Raw genomic sequence first — 21035 nt, forward strand, 5'->3', positions numbered from 1 at the left:
TTGCTTCGACTTCTTTTCCCGTGTCAAGGAAGGAAGAAAGATCCCATTTTTTCTGTAATATGTCGGTTTTGTGATGTGCAGAGGAGAGCAGTAGATGACATGGAGGTTTCTTGTACAATTGCTTGTGCAATCTCCTACCCTAGCGTTGCTTATTTTTACATTTTAAACACCTGTTAAACATGTCATCATGTATCAGTAGATGAAGACGTCAGAGGGTAGAAGTCATAAAACACTCACGTCCCCATCATTGCAGACACAGCGCTGATCACAGTTGTCCATGTGGATGAACGACTGCCCATTCCTGTACACGTTACCGTTACTGATACAGGACCCTGGGTCTGTAGTGTCAGAAGACAAAAGCTACTTGTTAAGGTAATACACAAGAAAATAAAAACCATTGCAATGTTTTGCCATTCGAGCCTTTTTGATAGTAGAGAGGAAGGATATTTGCCTCAATTTACCCCATTGATTGATAAACCCTGCGGTTTATCTTGCATGATCTAAATTGATATCATTTGGATAGCAGCGCTAGCGTTCAAACCGACAAGTATATGTTGAACAAAGACGTCTAAAAACAATGGTATCATGATTTAGACCAGGTGCATAAGATTGACAAACCCTCGAGAAAAGGGACATTCTACTTATCATCCGTTTATAAACAGATAAAGAAGTCGCAATAAATATATGCTACATATATACCAATCGAATGATACTAAAAACGGGAAAAGAGGGGTGCCCCTTACCGACAGTGGAACACTGGCAGATGTCACAGCCGAGTCGGTTCTTGGCGAACCCGTCCAGACAGTGGAGATCACACGTGTCGTTAATACTCACACAGTCGCCTGCTGTCACTACATAGGTATGGATCCAAGATACTGCTGTTGACTATACAGTTGGCAGGTTGACTAAGATAGGTTTTCAGTAAATGTTAGCCCTGATAGTTATTCAATGAAAGAAATATTATGTCCATATATTGCCACCGCCAATATCTGTACCAAGCAAATGGCCTCTTTAATGTTCCAAAGGAAATCAGCAAGGAGACTCCCGGATTATTCCTTTATTGCCAGAATTGTCTTGCATGTAAATCATGTTGGGTATCTGATCTAAGAAGATTATCATATTTCTATCTTCAGGCGAATAGAAAGAAAAAAGGTCCTTTTCCGAAATTGCGAATTTCGTGACAGTTATCAAATATGCTATAGATTGGTGACACTGATTACTGTATAAGCAAAGTTTCCACATGGCCAATTATAAGTTGTTAAACATTTTATTTCTTATGTAATTTATCAGATTTCGTTTAATGCTGACGTAACGTATGAATATATATAGATTTTGGCTATTTTACGTTATCTATTTTGCATTAGCATTAGCATTCTTACGTTGTGCCATGACCAGGCCCAAGTCCCTCCTGACGTTTGCCTTGTCGTCATCGTTGCAGCCGTACTGTTGGCAGCACACTTCCGGGATGTCCAGTAGAACAGGGGACGGGCATTCAGCACTGGCAGTCTGAAGCACAGGGGAAAAGCAATAATCAACTTTCTACCTGGTAGGATACCTTTATTGGCATTACACTTACTAGTCGTAGTCCACTGTTTTCTGCTGATGCATTAGTTAAAACATCCTGCAGCCGCATTCAGTCTTCTTTCAGTTCCTTCCACTTTGTCCGATTCGCTGCGAGCTTCCTTAGCTCCCGTAAGTTTCTTTCTGACCGCAACGGTCCTTGACCTCTTGACACTTACTAACTTTTCATTAATACCTATCTTTACAATCATGTACTAATAACAGATGGAGTTTCAACTAATAAAACCTTATTAGACTTCATTTTAGAATCTTTGCAATCTGGCGACATTCTCTAGATCAAGGAGGCACGCGGTATAAATATGTGTCTACACTATGAACTGTGAATTGAGGAGGATACAATTTGTGTGGCCTCATTCTTTTTATTGCAGCGACACCAAGCTACAATGTGAAGAAGAATCAGTCAGTATCGTCTTGATGAAGGTGGAAGACGGTCCACTTACGTTGAAAGTTAGATCTTGGTTGTGTCTGAAGAAACCCATACCACTTTTACATCATTTAAGTGTAGAAGAGGCATTTGTTTTCTATTACGTTCAACAGGGGCAACAGGCAATGTGGTATCACAGCTGAAATAATCATATCCACATTGCAAATGGGGTATACAAACGTTGTGGACTTCTATTCCGCGTTAGTGTAAAAGTGTATGCAGCTTATTGTCCTTACCATAACAACAGCAGGGCAGATGGTCTCGCAGGTGACGTGGTTGTCCATGCACCGGCAGACCATCTCGCAGCAGCCCCCCTCCCCCTCACAGTCGGACAGGAACTTCTGCCCGTTCTTATAGTGCTGTCCGTGGTGCGTGCAGAAGCCTTCGTCTGAAATAACACGGAGTATCTAATTGATTCAAAGTTCAAAACACTTTATGACCTAATCCCATGTTAGGTAATTATAAGTTACAATGTGCATATTATAGAAAGAGAAGCTTCTGGCCGTTCTTATAGTGCTGCTCGTGGTGCGTGCAGAACCCATCGTCTGAAATATCACGAAACGCTTGTCATTTGCCTAATTTTCAAATATGATGATGACGCTGTAGTTATATTTGTAACATCTTAACAGTTAAACGACTGGTTCAAATTAGTTTGTAACTGGCAGAGTTCGGTTCAAATCCAGGGGAAAAGCAGCCTGGTTGGAGCTGCATTCGTCTTTCGGTAGGGACGTAAAGTGGGGGTCCCGTGATCGAGTAAGTGTCTTGACCACGTTATAAGGTAGCATCAGCCTCATTGCTTAGAGGGGTACCTACTTGGCATTTCTTAGATGGATATAACATGACCTAATTGTTGTAAAAAATATTGACGAGTTTAGTTGCTCATAGCTGAAAGCAGCCGAAATTAACAGCGCACAGGCGAAAGAGGATTGAAAGGTTTTCTTTCTTATGTTATGCGCGAATAAACAGTAAGAAAAGACAATGGCCTTACCAAACAGCGAACACTGGCACAGTTCGCACCCGTAGGCGTCCTTCGCGAGGCCTCCCGGACAGTCCAGTTCACAAACCACCGCCGCGCACACTGCAGAGCCAATAAAAATCGCACAAAGTCTCTTTTAAATAGTTTATTTTCCCTCCATTTTCTTTCCTTAATGTTCGGCGTTTTTAACGAAGCTGCAAATGTTCTGTAGGTAAGGGGATACATGTTTTTATATATATATATTATGACTGGTTTTTCGTGTGCGGTTTTTTCTTTAACCGACGACTTCATCCATACCAATATATATAGTATCATATACCATAATACGCGAAGCCTATTAGCTAGTTTACAGATTGTTTGACTTTCAAATTAGAGTAATTCGCATTCAAACGTGTACGAGAGGTCCCCTGGTAGTTGTGGCCAGCTTTTGGGGGTTCCTAAGCTTCAACATTATTTCCCCATTGGCCCACTTTATTAATGTTTTCTATAGTAACTGTAACAATTATCCTTATATATGAGTAGTTGCCAAAACAGGGTTTGACAGTATTTCCGTGCTTACCTGACTCGCATGTCACAGTGGTCGTTATAGCCAGGTTTGACTGTATTTCCGTGCTTACCTGGTGCGTAACACTCGCATGTCACAGTGGTCGTTATAGCCAGGTTTGACTGTATTTCCGTGCTTACCTGGCGTGTTACACTCGCATGTCAGACAGCCGTGCTCGTTACGGGCGTACCCGGTGTCACATGACCCCACGCATAGCAGGTGGGCCGGGCACATACGAGCTGCAGAAACACATGGAGAACATAAAGATTCAAAACCAACCTATACGCATTATGGCTTCCATGTACTTTTCTCTTGCTACAAAATGATTTTTCCATTGTCACAAAACTCTTTGTAGAAAACTAACTTAAAGGCTGAGCACAGCAGGAGTATGTTACCATACATAACTGTACTACTACATGGCTAATTTGCAAGCCTTACATACTGCTCTGCCTTGACACAAGGCAGAGCGTTCGGCTCAGAACCAAGAGGTCCCGGGTTCGAATCCTGTCATGTCATCGATCTTGTGCCCTTGGGAAAGGCACTTTACACGACTTTCCTCACTCCACCCAGGTGTAAATGGGTACCTGACTTCGGTTGGGGAAAGTCGTATTGACGTCACCTGGTGGGGCTGAATGGCAGACGCCCAGACCCTTGCGACAGTTCCACAAAATGCAAGTGTGGATAAGATATATATATGTTGTGTATCATGTGATACCTGTAAACTCTGCATCAGTTCAGCGCTAGAAAGTCTGCCATTGGGGGTAACTTCTGACCAAGAAAAAAAACATTTTTTTCTTTCTTTTAGAGCTATGTGTAAAGTAGCTATCGTCAGCTCCGTGAAGTCGGTGAGATGTTCTCGCACAAAGTTCAAAGGTCGCGTGAATGATTTCAATTTGATATTGACTACTTAGGCAGAGACTGAGGTTTACACACCCCTGGCTTCGTCGTGGTCAATGGCTGCTCCGTACGCCTCTGGTGATAGAAAGGAAAAATGATATTAGTTAATAGGTATAGGGGAAAGACTAACCTGTCTTATCAAGGAATCTTAAAAAAGGAATGCCTTAACCTAGATCCGATTATTTTCTAATGTATTCAACGTAACGTTAGCAGTAGTCGGACCTTCCATAATTATCTAAAAGCTCCTTAATCTATAGCAATCTCAAGTGTTTAGGACCTGTCTTTTATTTTGTCGACACCTTCTACAGATTTGCTGCCCACAAATACACCAACAAATTACAAACCTAAATCATGACTTTCTTCGTTTTTTTTCGTTTAGTTTGATATAATTTAGGCTTATAAAGGCTAATCTTCCATGGTTAATCAGAATAGCACATACAGACATACTAGATTACAGGATTAACTTAACAGGTACTGACCCTCGGCGATGGTTTGTGCATTGAGACACTGACAGCGCAGACAGCCGTCGTACCCCCGCTCAACTTTGAACCCGCGGGTACACGTCGTCTCACAGTCAAGGTCAGGGCAGTTTCCGGCTGCGGGGAACCGACAAATTCCACGTTTTTAAAGTTAAATGCCTTGGTCATTAAGATAAGTATTGGGTGATTACCATTAGGAAATGTAAAGTAGAGCGGTGCTTTACATCGTTAAAAGTAATAATGTGCACAATACAAAGCTACTACATAGATTTACAAACAAACAAACAAACAAACAAACAAACAATCTAATAGTATCCAGTTGTTTGAGTAGCTTTTCTATTGTCGTAGACTTGACGCGACCATGAGTGACGCGACAAACTGTGCTTACACTCTATGTGTGGGCAGCACGGCTATGTAACCCACCAAGATTGCGGGCAGTCTCCAAGTGACGTCATCATGACGTAAGCACAAACATTACTTACCCGCGAACGCCGCGTCACACTCGAGGTGCGGGCAGCAGGTGTCCGGCGTGTACGGCATGTTGGGGAAGGGCTGCTTCATGATGTAGCGGCAGCCGTTCTGGTCGTACTGGAACATCTCGGACGGCAGGTTGGAACACCTGAAGGATTTTTCAAGCAGTTAGTTGTTCATCAATCTTCATTCGACCGATACGTTTTCCACCTAATCTGACCGTGTAAGGTCCAAATTGACCCAGCTCTATTTTTGCTTTCTTTGAGGTTGGTATACCTGGGGACATGAGAACGTAAGTATTCAAACCACTTCTTTAATGGTATTGACATCTGAGAAGCAAACTGAGTGTCATAGTATTATTTCCAATTGACGTTGTCTCACGTTTCCATCTACACCAGTCTCTGCCGGCCATGTACTTGAAATAGTACAATATACATTCCCGGTGCGTTGATGTTAGTGAATGTAACTGTGATATGTCATGTATTACGTTTCAACCACAAACGTTAAACATTAACACAGCGCCTCTGTGACGCCCTACCGCGAACTTAAGTCACATTGAACTTGAATGAATTAACAATAATTTGGAGAAGAATTAGGTGGGTCTATGTGTTCCTATTGTGTTCCATTTGGTTACAATGAAACATTACATGACTAGAATTAGAAGGAAAGAAATCAATAATTTTCTTAAGATTCAAATTTATGGATTTTCTTTTCTTCTAACTCTAGTTATTATTTTCCAATGTAGACTCCGTTTCTCACATGTCCTCGCAGTTGAAGTGTTGATTGTCTGCGCATGTGCAGACCATGGCGCAGCCCTTGTAGAAGACGGTCCCGGCACCTTCCTCAAAACATGGTGTCCGACCTGGAGGAAGGAGACATGGTGGACACTTAGTGTCAATAAAGAACATTCATGCAACAAGCTTGACCAAATGATGATTTCATTAATGATTTTTGTATGAAGTTTCGTAAAAAAGCGCACCCTAAAGGAATCTACCAAGGACTGGTTGACCATGTAAACTTGATCTAGTCGTGTTTTAGACGTAGGTATAAGGCAAAGAAATCATTACGTTTCACAATAAAAAAGAAATGAAAGTTAACTTAGAAAAGCGTTTTTTGCTTGTTTGCACAACGCCTAAAAGACTATAATCTAAATCCGTTTAATATCATCCGCAAACCAAACCAAAACAAAGCTAGAACACTAGATAACTGTAATATGTCCTACCGAATTCCTCAGGAACATAAGTGCCGTTACCTGGAAGGTAAGAAAAACATAATACAGAGAGTCGTCCATGCAATTGGATAATAACAAAAAAAACTGCAAATGCATTACCATAACAATGACTGAAGCAGCATTCTTAAAGCTACTAGTAGGTATATTTGAAATCTATGGATATACATACACTCGGGATCTTTGCAGAGGAAATGGCGGCGATGGCAACCAGCAGCAGAAGCAGCAACAGCATTTAGCACAGCAGCAAAAGTAAAGGCAACAAAAGCAGCAAGGAAAGAAGCAACAACTGTAACAGGCAGTTAGCCACTCTCCAAGCAAAGGATGGGTTCCGGCAGGTTTTGACGTGTTTTTAGGCGTTTTTGTCGGCCTTTCTACTTTTCTTTTTTTTGTCTCTACATATATGTTGGGTTTATAGAGACACACAAAAAAATGAAAAAGTAGAAAGGCCTGCAAAAACGCCTAAAAACACGTCAAAAACCTGCCGGAACCCATCCTCTGCTTGGAGAGTACAGTAAGCTAGCAGCAGCGCCTTACATGTAGATACGGCAGCGCAAAAGCTAACGAAATCTATCACAACAGTAAGTGCAGAAGCAAAGGGAAGCTGCGGCAACAAAGCACAATCAATTTCAAAGTAAAATGCAGCAAGGACGAATGTTTAGCACGCCTGGACTACAATAAAATGCCAAGGCCTTTTAAATCAATAACTAGCTTACACACGCAGAACAGCCCTAGCCGTATGTTTTTTAGTACTTGGAAATAATCGTTTTCGTTGTTAATTTCTTCTTTTTTTCTCTCTCGTACAAAACAGGATTGAAACACCAACATCTGCATCAGGACAATGGCAGCAATGGCAGCCGTTAAAAGTTGTGAACGCCGAAAAAGCAAATAAAATCAGTAAACAATGGACGTAATTCGATATCTGTGAATGGTGAACGAGTTTATACGATCGACGCTTACATGGGACCTTCGGGCACGCCTCGCTCTGGTAGAAGTCTATCCCGCAAAGCAGCTGGTGCGCCACCTGCCCGTTGTACAGATAAGTGCAGACCCGGTAGCGGGAGGTGATCACGGTAGGGTCATGCAAACAGAGGTCCGGGCATGGCGTCCACTCGCCCCACGAGCTCCACTGGTAGTAAGCTTCGAAACAAAGTAATCAGAAAGGAACGTGATTGAATCAGGTTCGGCTTCTAAGCTATTGTAAATGCAGAAATGTTCGCGGCGGTTTTATGTTCGCGGTTTTCACGGCGACATTTCACCGCGAACTTGAAAACATCGCGAACATCTTTGTCCGCTTCAAATTTTCATAGGAATTCAAATGGTTTATCTATTTGTAAACACATGGAATAAATATGTGCCACATTATAAATAGAAATACATGTACGGCTATACTACATAAGCTTTTGTAAAAATAAAAAGACTCCTGCCAAAACGCGTTCTAAGTTTCACGCAACCCTTTGCAAAACGTTTTTTAAGCAGGTTTGTGATTCGCTGAATAGAAATATAAAAGAGTCCGTACACATCCAAGGGCTTCCTTCAACCGATGTTTTCTGTCAAAATATACATTTAAAGATACGAGTCACTTTGTGAAATGATCAAAAATTACTTAATACTCACATGCGTTATACCCCAACTTTTGGGCAGATACAGGTTTAGCACCTAAAGAGAGACGAAAATGAAATGATGGAACATTCTCCTTGCAACAGAAAATCGGGAGGATGCTGTTGCCATGTTTATTGCATTTGCCTGAAAATTATTAAAAACGAAAAGTATATCTACTGCCTCTTAAAACCCTTAAGCTGCCAGTCCCGGTTTAAACAGGGATACAGAAATATGCCTTGTGTGCTGGGCCCAGTTATAACCGGGATAGGGTATTCCCCAAAAGAAAACAACTTTGTGTGCGTGTAGCACGCGAAGCCCGGAAGTTAGGGGGGTTAGGGCAGCCGGGTGTTTCGCGGGTTTCGTGAGGGAGGTCGGGGGTCAAACATTTTTGATTTTTACTTGGCTAAAAAACCTGGCAGCTTAAGGGTTAAGACATCGTTGATGTAAATGACTCGCCATACCCTCGGGTAGCCGATCTCATAGACATACGTTAACGTATGATGATGTTCGTCCATCGTTGTCGATGAAGACCTACGTATACTTCTCTATGATACTCATGGTCATATGTTACTACGGGTATATTTCTCTTTGAATGTATGTATGGATGGATGGAAGAATAGACTGATAAATGAACAAACGAACGAATCAACGAACGAACAAAACGACGAATGGATGGATGAATCAATGCAGAATTGAACGAATGAATAAATGAGCAAATGAATGAATGGTTTATTGAATCGGTTTATCAAAAAGCGGAAACGCCCTTACATGCCGGGATGTCCTCCTGCAGACACAGTTTAGACTGAGTGGTCGCGCCCGCCCCACAGTTGAAGTCGTCTACGTACAGGATTCCCAGGTGGTCGCTGTCGATACAGCCCCTCCAACGGGCCCGCTTGGTCAGGTTGGGGATGGCGTTACACGGGCAGTAGCTCCAACTGCTCCATAGGTCCCACTCAGCTGCGTTATACAGACATGTTTATTACTCCTACTAACTACAATGGTCAGGTTCGGGATGGCGTTACACGGGCAGTAGCTCCAACTGCTCCATAGGTCCCACTCAGCTGCGTTATACAGACATGTTTATTACTCCTACTAACTACAATGGTCAGGTTGGGGATGGCGTTACACGGGCAGTAGCTCCAACTACTCCACAAGTCCCACTCAGCTGGGTTATACAGACATGTTTATTACTCCTACTAACTACAATGGTCAGGTTCGGGATGGCGTTACACGGGCAGTAGCTCCAACTACTCCATAGGTCCCACTCAGCTGCGTTATACAGACATGTTTATTTCTCCTACTAACTACAATGCTCAGGTTGGGGATGGCGTTACACGGGCAGTAGCTCCAACTGCTCCATAGGTCCCACTCAGCTGGGTCATACAGACATGTTTATTACTCCTACTAACTACAATGGTCAGGTTGGGGATGGCGTTACACGGGCAGTAGCTCCAACTGCTCCATAGGTCCCACTCAGCTGGGTCATACAGACATGTTTATTACTCCTACTAACTACAATGGTCAGGTTGGGGATGGCGTTACACGGGCAGTAGCTCCAACTACTCCATAGGTCCCACTCAGCTGCGTTATACAGGCATGTTTATTACTCCTACTAACTACAATGGTCAGGTTGGGGATGGCGTTACACGGGCAGTAGCTCCAACTGCTCCACAAGTCCCATCAGCTGGTGTGTATAGACATTCCTAAGTTTGGGGCTGCCCGTACAGTCTAAACTGCTCATGAAGACCACTCATGGGGTCAACAAACTTTCTTTTAGGTGTGTTAAGGATGGCGCTACACTGGCAGCAATTCCAACTGCTCCATAGGTCCCATTCAGCTGGTGTGTTTAGACATTCCTAAGTCGGGGGCTGCCTGTACAGTCTTAAATGCTCATGATGACATCTCATGGGTTCTACAAACTTTCTTTTGGCTGTGTTCAAAGGATGGCGTTACACGGGCAGTAGCGCTGGCTACTCCACAGGTCTAATTCCGCTGGTTCATTCATGCAGTTTTATTAAGTTTCATGACATGAAATCGTAAGTTTTTCTGCAGGTTCATAACCTATGCAGGTTAACCTATGTACGACTATATGTATGGTAAAGAGACAATGTTATACATTCGTCGCAAATAACTAAATATGCCCTACTCACCATTCTGGACGCCTGAAGATGAAATGAAAAAAAAAATATTAGTGACTAGTGCAGGGAGAATCTGAGAGTAACAGGGATGAATAAACTGGACAAAATGTCAATTCACGAAAATTATCATTTACATTCAAAGACATAATATCTTGAAAACAATAAGATCTAGTCTAAATTACTTGATACACGTAGGCCATACAATGTCATCCTACTAAAAGCCCATCAGAGTCCGAAACTATTAACGGGTATTGTCAGAGTGGTACATTTGGTATTATTCTGCTATTTTTGTTTAAAACAAAAATGTGCCTAACTTATTTTGTCGTTTGTGTTTAAAATATAGTATTTTTGGGTCTTACTCCCCTTGAAAAACAACTTGTTAGTTAGTAGCATAAATTTAAAAGCAGCTGTTTAAAGTCAGACTAAACTTAATTTCGTAAAACACACTGCAGTATGTTAAATATACCACTAAGACTAGTTCTGACTTCTTTTACATGAGTCCATCATAGATTAGCGTTTTTACAATATTTGAAATTCGCGGTGTGGTGATGTAATACTGGCGATGTCCAAAGACCTTTGACCTTTGTGACGTCAGATTCCGAGTCGGCCACACCTGCAACATAGGAATTGCTTCAGACGCCATTCCTTCGACTCGGAATCTGACGTCACAAAGGTCAAAGGGCTTTGGACATCGCCAGTATTACATCACCACACCGTGAATTTCAAATGTTGTAAAAACGCTAATCTATGATAGACTAGTGTAAAACAAGTCAGAACTGGTCTGAGTGGTATATTTAACATACTGCAGTACGCTTTACGAAATTAAGTTAAGCCTGCCTTTAACAGTTTGAAGAATACTTAAAAAGATCCATGAACGCTACTTGCATGTCAGGTCGCAGTTCTGCTGGTCGTACATGCTCCCGGAACAGCTGCCGACAGGGGGCAGTTCTCCGTAAGGGTCGTTCGGGTAGATACAGCGGCGGACCCTGCTGCGGTACGACTGGCCCAGGCACGGTTCCGAGCACTCCGTCCAGGCATTCCAGGTCTCCAGCTCGGCTAGATGGGCCAGTAAAGAGGAAGATGTAGCTAACAGAACCGTAGTAGCAACAGAGGCGGACCCTGGTACTGTACGACTGTCCCAGGCACTCTGTCCACGCTTTCCACGGCTCCAACTTAGCTAGATGGGACAGTAAAGAGAACTTAGATGTAGCTAACGGAAACATAGTAACTACAGCGGCGGACCCTGCTGCGGTACGACTGCCCCAGACACGGCTCCGAACACTCCGTCCAGGCATTCCAGGTCTCCAGCTCGGCTAGATGGGACAGTAAAGAGGAAGATGTAGCTAACAGAAACATAGTAACTACAGCGGCGGACCCTGCTGCGGTACAACTGGCCCAGGCATGGCTCCGAACACTCTGTCCAGGCATTCCACGACTCCAACTTAGCTAGATGGGACAGTAAAGAGGAAGATGTAGCTAACAGAGCCGTAGTATGAACAGTGGCGGACTCTGCTGCGGTACGACTGCCCCAGACACGGCTCCGAACACTCCGTCCAGGCATTCCAGGTCTCCAGCTCGGCTAGATGGGACAGTAAAGAGGAAGATGTTCCTATTAGAAACATTATTTTCAGTAACTACAGCGGCACACCCTGCTGCGGTACGACTACCCCAGACACGGCTCCGAACACTCCGTCCAGGCATTCCAGGTCTCCAACTCAGCTAGATGGGCCAGTAAAGAGGAAGATGTAGCTAACAGAAACATAGTAACTACAGCGGCGAACCCTGCTGCGGTACGACTGCCCCAGGCACGGCTCCGAACACTCCGTCCAGGCATTCCAGGTCTCCAACACAGCTAGATGGGACAGTAAAGAGAAATATGTAACTAACAGAAACATAGTAACTACAGCGGCGCACCCTGCTACGGTACGACTGCCCCAGACAAGGCTCTGAACACTCCGTCCAGGCATTCCAGGTCTCCAACTCAGCTAGATGGGACAGTAAAGAGGAAGATGTAGCTAACAGAAACATAGTAACTACAGCGGCGGACCCTGCTGCGGTACGACTGGCCCAGGCACGGCTCCGAACACTCCGTCCAGGCATTCCAAGTCTCCAACTCAGCTAGATGGGACAGTAAAGAGGAAGATGTAGCTAACAGAAACATAGTAACTACAGCGGCGCACCCTGCTGCGGTACGACTGCCCCAGGCACGGCTCCGAGCACTCCGTCCAGGCATTCCAAGCCTCCAGCTCAGCTAGATGACACAGTAAAGAGAAATGTGTACCTAACAGATCTTGCATGTCAATATATGACCTTATCGGTGCATTTGAACCTGAATATGTCTTTTTCTGTCTCTGAATGCGGTAGCTGACTACACACATACCATAAAGTAGCATATCTCCTCCTTTACATTCAATTTTGGTGGGTGCATCTTTTACCCCAAAACAAACAGTGAGTGTGAGGGGAACCACGTTGCTGAAACTCTGTCTTCGTAAACGTTTCTACGACTTTCCCCGATTGAATGTAAAGGAGATTCAATTCAGAAGTACACATTTTGAGCGGAATTGTTTTTGCACTTGTCCATTTTACATTTTGGCGTTCAAATTCACTTTTGGACTGGGGTTTTCATATCATAGTCTTTTTTGTGTCGATAGTATTTTTTTGTGAAAAATCCATTCTCGCACTGGGGCTTCTTTTATTTCAATTTTAGGAACAATCTAAGATGGAGTGAAATATGGTATATTCCGAAATGACTTACGTTTAGCGGTACATTCCGGACATGCTTACGGTTAGCGGTGCATCCCGGATTGACTTACGGTTAGCGGTGCATTCCGGATTGACTTACAAGTAGCGGTACATTCCGGACATGCATACGGTTAGCGGTGCATTCCGGATTGACTTACGGTTAGCGGTGCATTCCGGATTGACTTACAGGTAGCGGTACATTCCGGATAGACTTACGGATAGCGGTACATTCTGGATAGACTTACGGATAGCGGTACATTCCGGATAGACTTACGGATAGCGGTACATTCTGGATAGACTTACGGATAGCGAAACATTCCGGATAGACTTACGGATAGCGGTACATTCTGGAAAGACTTACGGATAGCGAAACATTCCGGATAGACTTACGGATAGCGGTGCATTCCGGATAGACTTACGGATAGCGGTACATTCTGGATAGACTTACGGATAGCGGTACATTCTGGATAGACTTACGGATAGCGAAACATTCCGGATAGACTTACGGATAGCGAAACATTCTGGATAGACTTACGGATAGCGGTACATTCTGGATAGACTTACGGATAGCGAAACATTCCGGATAGACTTACGGATAGCGGTACATTCTGGATAGACTTACGGATAGCGGTACATTCTGGATAGACTTACGGATAGCGAAACATTCCGGATAGACTTACGGATAGCGGTACATTCCGGATAGACTTACGGATAGCGGTACATTCCGGATAGACTTACGGATAGCGGTACATTCTGGATAGACTTACGGATAGCGGTACATTCCGGACAGGCGACCGTCTCCATGTTGTCCCCCACGTTCATGCCGAAGTTCCCGCAGCCCGGAGTGAATATCATCTGCATGTTGTCCGTCACGACTTGGCCGCTCTAGGGTGAAACACACAGGGCCATTCAGTGGTTTCTAAGGGCAATCACTAAGCTCAGAATTTGCTGTCATAAATTAAGTATAGAAACGGGGAGGTTTCAAAAACTTTCTATCGACCAAATGGTTTGTCCATTTTGTCCAGAGGTAATTAAAGACGAATATCACTTTTTGATTGTTTGTCCCAAATATTTTGATATACGTAATTCACTATACTCAATGCTGTCGTCGGATTAACTAGGATTTATCTCAATGGACTAGAATAGCAAATTTAAGTACATAATGACATGTGGCAACCCCTGAATGGTATTCATTGGAAAATATATCAAAGAATGTCTAGACGTTAGACAGTCCTCCAATGATTGTAAAATCCCATTGTTATCCCATACTACTACACCATATTGTATTAGATAGATTGATTAGCCTAATAGAATGTTATGTAATTAAGTTATCATTATTATAAAAATGTACGTGAAGAACTTTATTGCGTGGATTTTGGAATACTCTTGGATTTACACCTAATCTGTGTTTTCCTGCTTCTTATCATCTGAATTATTGATTCTCTTGTTAGGTATTTAATTCTATGCTGTCTGAATGGCTGTAAGTGTATCATTTTTCGCTCTTGAATGTTTAATAATTAGTTAAATGAAATAGAAATATTGACACGCACCAGCAGCACGCAGCTCCGTGTACGGTATCTGGACGTGTCCGAACAGCCGCATTCGTTAGACCAGGCTCCCCACGGGCCCCACGCGCCGGGAGGGTAGTCTGGGGGGTGGGGGGGTGGGGGGGGGGGGAAACAAGCCAGTGTACGTAAAGCCCCCCCTCTCACTGGACCCGCAGCACGCTTGTGCGGTCGCTGATGCCGGTCGAATTGACAAAGCAGTCAACGAATTTCATTGACAAAAAACGAATCTTTTTAAAAGCTTTGTGTGTTTTGATGTCTTTTGGTCATACTTGTACGTTTTGAATGATATTCGCAATAGAAAGTCAAGAGTAACACAAATCCAGTTTAGGACGCAGCGACGCCGCCAGCGTGCCACGGGTCCAGTGAGAGGTGGGCTTTAGATAGAGATTCGAATACTTTATGTAAAATTAACCACATCGCTACTGCACCAATCCCAGACTCGTCCTTCCCCTGCAGCCGGTGTGGTCGAGTCTGCCTGTCACGTACCGCCCTTGTCAGACATCACTGACACTAGACGTGGATAACCCCGTTATATCTTAGTATACGAAGCCAGGACAAGAATAAAGGCAATATCAGTCGATCCCCATACATATTCAATGTGTGTGTTTTGCAGGTGTGTATGCGAGTGTGTGTGTTTATGTTATATCTAGCACGTAATGTTGCTTTAATATTTGGGCCAATTTTAATTAATTCAGTTGTATATCTTGAACTATTTAATGAACTGTCTGCTATTGAGGCGACGTTGTGTGACACATTCTGTTCGCAAGCCACATAGAACTATGTCGCCCTCCTCATGTGACCATGGCCATGTCTTCAGGGCAAAAGGCCTTATTGGAAAGTGTTTTCCAATTTCAATGTTTTTCCCCTTAGCTTCGATACTCTTGTTTATCCCGATTTCAGTGTCAGGTAGAGAGCCAGAGTGTCTATGCAAGTAACTCCTATTTGCTGCAATTTCTAAGCACCAATGGTCATACACAGCGGCACTCCCTTACTTACTGTAAACACAGAGATATCAAGTAAAGTGCTAAGGAGTACATTTCCACTGAAACTGTTGCAATTACGGAAAGACAAATAATTCAATGTAAAAATTAATGTCTCCCGCGGTGTGCACTACCGGCATTATGGTCATCGGGCATTGCTTGTCTGCCAATATTTATAAAGATATGTGAAAAATTATATACTTCAAGAAAAGAATGAGGAAAATATGTTTCTTACTGAAGAAGGCATAGCTGGTACTCGGTGCCAGACCCAACACCAACAGGTGTATGAGGAGTTGGGCAGAAGTCATGTCCAAGGAGACCCAGTCGGTTGCCGTTCCAATCGTCGCCGTCTCCTGTGATAATGCCACGTCTCAGGGTGAAAGACGTCCTTAAGGACTGTCTTAAACAGACAGCCAAGGCGCCAGCCAATCAGAGATATGAAACATGGCGTGTTAGTGATTGTTTTGTAGGAGAAGAAAGGGCGTGGACGACTACGTGTCCAGGACATCGTGTCTTTTCATTCATAGTATCGACCTCAACGACATATGGTCATCCCCGATGTGTCACGCATCTGGTTTGTGGCCGACAGTCGAGCGGACACTGCAGCTCCCATTCGCGTTGAGTCCAACGTTACAGGCTAGATATATGCATATCAAACCTTTAAAATATGTATTCTTTCTGTATTTATCTGCCTTTTTAGCCATGTCTGTAAGTTATTCCTTTTGCAGGATTTTGTTTCTCTGAAAGGTCACCACAGACACCAGCGCTGTTTTCCATTTGTATTTCAATTCGGACATTCTATTAACAAAGGTTGAGCGAAGGGCCAATGAAAGGTGAGAAACCTGACAAAAAATCATTAACTTCGAAGCTAAAATCTATGTGGATATCTATTTACTGAGCAAGTGGTTAATGTTGTGGTTGACTGTGGCAACATGGCATTATGTTTCACCAACAATGGTATCAATTCAAACGGCAGCTGGCCAAAAACCTGTATAGGAGGGCAACTGATCATGAATGGTTTGAAATAAATACATTTTTTTGGTGAAGATTACAATAGTGGTTGAGGCCATGGTCACAAATGATAGCCCTCTATGAACTCATGGTCAAAAATATCACACAGCGTTCAAAGCGGCTTGAAATGTAGGTGATGTAGACTGATCGAACATTAAAAATATTCTATTTGTATTGATCTGACTGCTACATACAGGACTAAACGTTATCCGTTCCATAAAGACTTAATCTAGTGCGTAGATAAAAGGCCACCTTTATTGTTGTTTTAATGATAGGAAATATTGAGTTTTGATTCTATCTAATAATTCTAATAATGATAACAATAATATTTGTATTACATAATCAATTCAAAATATCAACAAGTTATAAAGAAAGCCCACTCAAACCAGTCTGTATATACATACATATTGTTATTATCTGAATGTTGATAAGTGGACCCGGCCCCTGAAATCTTCGTCAACGAAGCCAAGCTAGCCAAGAGAGAAAATGTTGATATCTTCCAGTATGCTGTGATGGAGGTTAATCCAACTGTGGTACCGTGTCAGCATTATTTCCAACTAAACCGGTGTTTTTGCATGTTGTCCATAATACTAGCATGTCTATGTTTTTTAACATTAACCTATGTCTCTCGGAGGCGGGAATGCAACAGATTTTGAAGTTAAGGTAGATTCACACGTGCTAACTTCTTTATTCAGTCATGATCAAAAATAGAACATGCGGTTTATCTCAATGCCACGGGCGAAGCAAAAATAGACACAGAAGCCTTTAAGTTACCACGTGCTAAACATATCTGTCAAAACATTCGCAAATGGTTTGTTTTGCGATTTAACTTAAGGTGAAGCCACAGATGCGAGTCTGCATTCGCGAAAATTACAAATCAGTTCACGGGATGCACGCCTAAACGTCACGTTAAGAACAGAATGGAACAGAATTGGAATCTATACCATTTGACGCTAACTGTTCATACGTTGAAAAGTTACACATTTGACACATTGTCACAAATAATGATACAATAAACTCGCTAGTGAAAAGAAAATAAAACTGCGCCAAAACGTACTACTCGACTCTTTTTGAAATCAATACAAACTGATAGATGCAACAGACACTGATATCAACGCCACAGCTCTGGGCTTTTGTATTTGTTTCAAGAAAGTAACAGATGGCAATCCCAAAGTAGGTCGAGTATAATGGTCCACGTGTATACCTTTGTCAATAGTCAATTGAAAATACATGTTTCACTTTTTATCTCTGACCCATGATGTCCTTGATAGGGTAATGAATAGGCTGTCATTACGAAATTATGATACCCAATTCTCTATGTTATTCGCTATCTGGCACCTCGACATCATGTCTTAGTCCTTGGATTTCTAACCGAATGTTAAGGAAAGCGAAAAAGTATATCCTTCATTTCTTTCATGATCTCATGTTATGTTGTAATGACTAAGTTTAGCGGGTTCATACAATTTTCCTGATCATTTCAATGAGGGCTTCTGATTACAATTAATGAGGACTAGTTTAGTATCAATTATATCTCAATAGAATTACCATCAGACACACCAGACTAGTCAATCTCTATCGGATTATCGTCTAAGCTAACTTCCCGCAACTGCGTCATCATTCTCGCGAGACCAGACGGGACTTCGGTCAGTCGGTTGCCATGGAGATACAGCAGCTCAAGTGACGTCAGATTGTCGAATAATCCTTCTGGTAGTTCTTCTAGATGATTAAGAGAAAGATCAAGAAATGACAGCGAGTGCAAGCCATGAAATATCTCCCCTGGAAGAGTAACTAACATGTTCCCAGACAGGTACAAGTACTTCAACGATATCGTGTCAGTGAAAAGTTCGGCTGGAAGCTGAGCTAACTTATTGTTGTAGAGAAAGAGACTTTCTAGCGATGTCAGACCGGCAAACAGTCGAGCCGGGAGAGCCAGGAGCTCGTTGTTGTTCAGCTGCAGAGACTTCAGCGCTGGAGTGTCCCGGAAAGTCGTCTCAAACAGAGATCCTAGCGCGTTGTGGTTTAGGTAGAGAGTTCGGAGGGAGAATAGACCGCGCAGAGCCGGCTCGAACAGGAACTGAAGACTCACAGAGGCCAGGTTCAGGGTCTGTAGCTCCGCCATGTTTTCGAACCAGGATTCGAAGATGATGGGGAAGAAGTTGCCTCGAAGGTCGAACTGCAGCAATGAGCTGACGTTTCGGACAGAAACAGGCAGGTTCTGAAGGTTATTGTCTGATAAAATCAGTTCCACAAGTCGTGGGTGAGACAGAGCGCCATCACGCATTTCAAGGTCATCACCAAGGTTACCTAGAGACAGTGAGAGTAGTCTACTGGTGTTGTTAAAGTCGTCTGATCCGATGACGTGGATAGGATTCCCGTCAAGGCGGAGTGTTTGTAAGTTTGGGATCTGCCTCAGAGCCTGTTCCGGCACCACAGTAAGCCTGTTATAGGCAATATTCAAGTCGCGGAGTTCATGAAGACCTAAAAACGTGCCTTCGTGTAAGGTTTGAATCTGGTTGTTGTCAATTTCTATCCCATATAGGTTGTTGATCCCCTCAAAGCAGTTTGGAGGGATAGTTGATATGCTGTTACCACTCAGACGAAGATGTGTTAGCTGCGGTATCCTCCGAACGGCTGCACACGGGGCAGCGGACAGGCTGTTTTGAGAGAGATACAAGTGATGTAAACGATGTAGATTGATAAAGGCCAAGTCGTGTATTTGATGTATGTTAGTCGAGTCTAGGTGCAGGTAAATTAGCTTTGGCACTGCAGCAAAAGCCCCTTCCGCTAGGCGGCGCAAGTTGTTTAGGCGCAGGTCCAGGGTGGTCGTGTCGTTCGGCAAGCCTTCGGGTATTTTCGTGAGTGCTCGGCCCATGCAGTTGACGTATGACAAACATGCACATTGTTCCGGACAAACGTCCGACCCACAACAGTGGACCGATAGAAACAACAGAATGAGCCTGACGACGTTCATTGTTATCCTGAAAAATCAAATAGAAATTGTGTTTTTTAAATTATTTCTATAAAATAAGCTTAAATGAAATTTATTGTGGATTGACGTATTGAACCTATACCTTAAAGTAGGTAGTCTCTACCAGGGTCCAGACACTCAGATATAATTTGCAAATTGTATCTGTCGGCTGGCCAACTCTTGTTTTTGGCGATTTCTACTCTTTCCAGCGACGTCTGGAGCTTGGTAGAGGCTAAAGGTAGGGTACGTTGCCAGGAAAATCTGTGCAAATTACAGTCGAACACTTAGAGAATGCATTTTTACACACGCTCAGCACCCCCCCCCTCCCAACTCCTGCGACAAATACACGTACAAAGTACAAAGCTACAGAATTTGTTGTTTTTGTTGTTTCTTCAGCCAATACACGTACTATGCATTGTCCTGCAATTACAACCCCTGTATGAATAATAACTCGGGTACCCTTTGAAACAACCTAGATTCCTACAGTATTACCTAACATGCTAATCGCAGCTTACGTGTTTGGGCCTGAATGAGGTTTCTTCCTTCTGCCCATCAGATATTTCTGCAGGCCTGTGCAGACTGGCGCTGTGGTGGGATTTGCAGGTAAACCGCAGGTCGGACTTTGTACTTTGCGTTGCCAGACTGCTAGGGGCGAGAGGGGCTGTCTGATCAAAATGGCAGCAGGCCAAAATACCTGCGCCAATGGTTGACCCTTACCTCCAAGCAGATGTTGGGTCTGGTTGAATGTGGGACAGGTGTTTTGGGGTATTTGGTTTGTATTTTGAGTATTCCACGCCTCCTGTTGAGGTACAGAGCTAATCCCTCAACCTGGCCTTGGTAGTCTGTTGTTACCAGACCCGCACGAAGCGTGGAATTTAACAATAGCGATAAACGCCTGGCCAGGCTGGTAATGGTTGTTTTGGGCATTGCTGCTTTTACATGTAGGTGGCTATTGTCAGACTGTGTGGTGTCCCCTTGGCTTCGCATTTAGGGAGTAGGGAAAACTTACATTCCAGGCCGTGTCATTGGGAACATTTTACTGTAAATCTATGTGCTGATGTTCGCAACTCACACACTTGAATTGCGACGCTGTTTGCTGCAATGTTGGTCTCCCCTGATGTACCCCGTTGTGCTGTCTTTCCTCTACCAAACCATAAAGCCTGCTTCCCAGCTTCCCTTTTCTCTAGTCAAGCATGGCGTCTAGACATGAAGAGGGGACTAGCTGCACTCGACATTTATCGAGAGGAGTATAGGTGACCCGGCGTGCTTGGCTGATAACACTGGCCGTAGCGAAGCTCAATAACACCACTCGAAAACCTGATCATATACCACTTCACTTTAACTGAGGGTAAGAAGAGAAGAAAAAAGGTAGCTACTGGAAGTGCGCCAGTGATGACGACGATGCTGAACTCGCTGTGCTACATCA

At 43.4% G+C, this 21035-nt stretch overlaps 3 protein-coding genes across 3 annotated transcripts; all 3 read right to left on the reverse strand.

Annotated features, from left to right (window-relative positions):
• Positions 1-222: 222 nt before the first annotated feature.
• Positions 223-5356, reverse strand: LOC136424548 (cysteine-rich motor neuron 1 protein-like). Its single transcript, XM_066413163.1, has 9 exons — positions 5338-5356; positions 4902-5018; positions 4459-4497; positions 3666-3764; positions 2994-3083; positions 2242-2393; positions 1380-1506; positions 744-851; positions 223-338 (listed from the first exon to the last, which is right to left on the reverse strand). Exons 1-9 carry the CDS (start codon positions 5354-5356, stop codon positions 223-225), a joined length of 867 nt encoding a protein of 288 aa, XP_066269260.1.
• A 1206-nt stretch (positions 5357-6562) lies between these two features.
• On the reverse strand, positions 6563-12733 carry LOC136424550 (A disintegrin and metalloproteinase with thrombospondin motifs adt-1-like). The gene is made up of 8 exons (XM_066413164.1): positions 12721-12733; positions 12511-12591; positions 12112-12192; positions 11573-11653; positions 11226-11396; positions 8971-9159; positions 7561-7740; positions 6563-6624 (listed from the first exon to the last, which is right to left on the reverse strand). The coding sequence occupies exons 1-8, from the start codon at positions 12731-12733 to the stop codon at positions 6563-6565; spliced, it is 858 nt and encodes a 285-aa protein (XP_066269261.1).
• Positions 12734-18202: 5469 nt separating this feature from the next.
• On the reverse strand, positions 18203-18922 carry LOC136424551 (carboxypeptidase N subunit 2-like). Its single transcript, XM_066413165.1, has one exon. It carries the CDS (start codon positions 18920-18922, stop codon positions 18203-18205), a length of 720 nt encoding a protein of 239 aa, XP_066269262.1.
• Between the last annotated feature and the right edge of the window lie 2113 nt (positions 18923-21035).

The sequence above is a fragment of the Branchiostoma lanceolatum genome, chromosome 18, assembly GCF_035083965.1.
Source record: "Branchiostoma lanceolatum isolate klBraLanc5 chromosome 18, klBraLanc5.hap2, whole genome shotgun sequence".
NCBI lineage: Eukaryota > Metazoa > Chordata > Leptocardii > Amphioxiformes > Branchiostomatidae > Branchiostoma > Branchiostoma lanceolatum.

Excerpts from the sequence above, each read along its gene's own strand:
- LOC136424548 (XM_066413163.1), bottom strand. Across the intron at positions 3,084-3,665 it reads ATGCGAGTGTAACACGCCAG|TGTGCGCGGCGGTGGTTTGT; the intron begins GTAAGCACGGAA and ends TTGGCTCTGCAG. Across the intron at positions 2,394-2,993 it reads GTGCCAGTGTTCGCTGTTTG|ACGAAGGCTTCTGCACGCAC; the intron begins GTAAGGCCATTG and ends GTGTTATTTCAG.
- LOC136424550 (XM_066413164.1), bottom strand. Across the intron at positions 11,397-11,572 it reads CCGCAGCAGGGTCCGCCGCT|CCGAGCTGGAGACCTGGAAT; the intron begins GTAGTTACTATG and ends TGGCCCATCTAG. Across the intron at positions 7,741-8,970 it reads GCAGGAGGACATCCCGGCAT|CTTACTACCAGTGGAGCTCG; the intron begins GTAAGGGCGTTT and ends TTTGTTTCGAAG.
- LOC136424551 (XM_066413165.1), bottom strand. The coding sequence starts at position 18,922 with ATGCGTGATGGCGCTCTGTCTCACCCACGACTTGTGGAACTGATTTTA.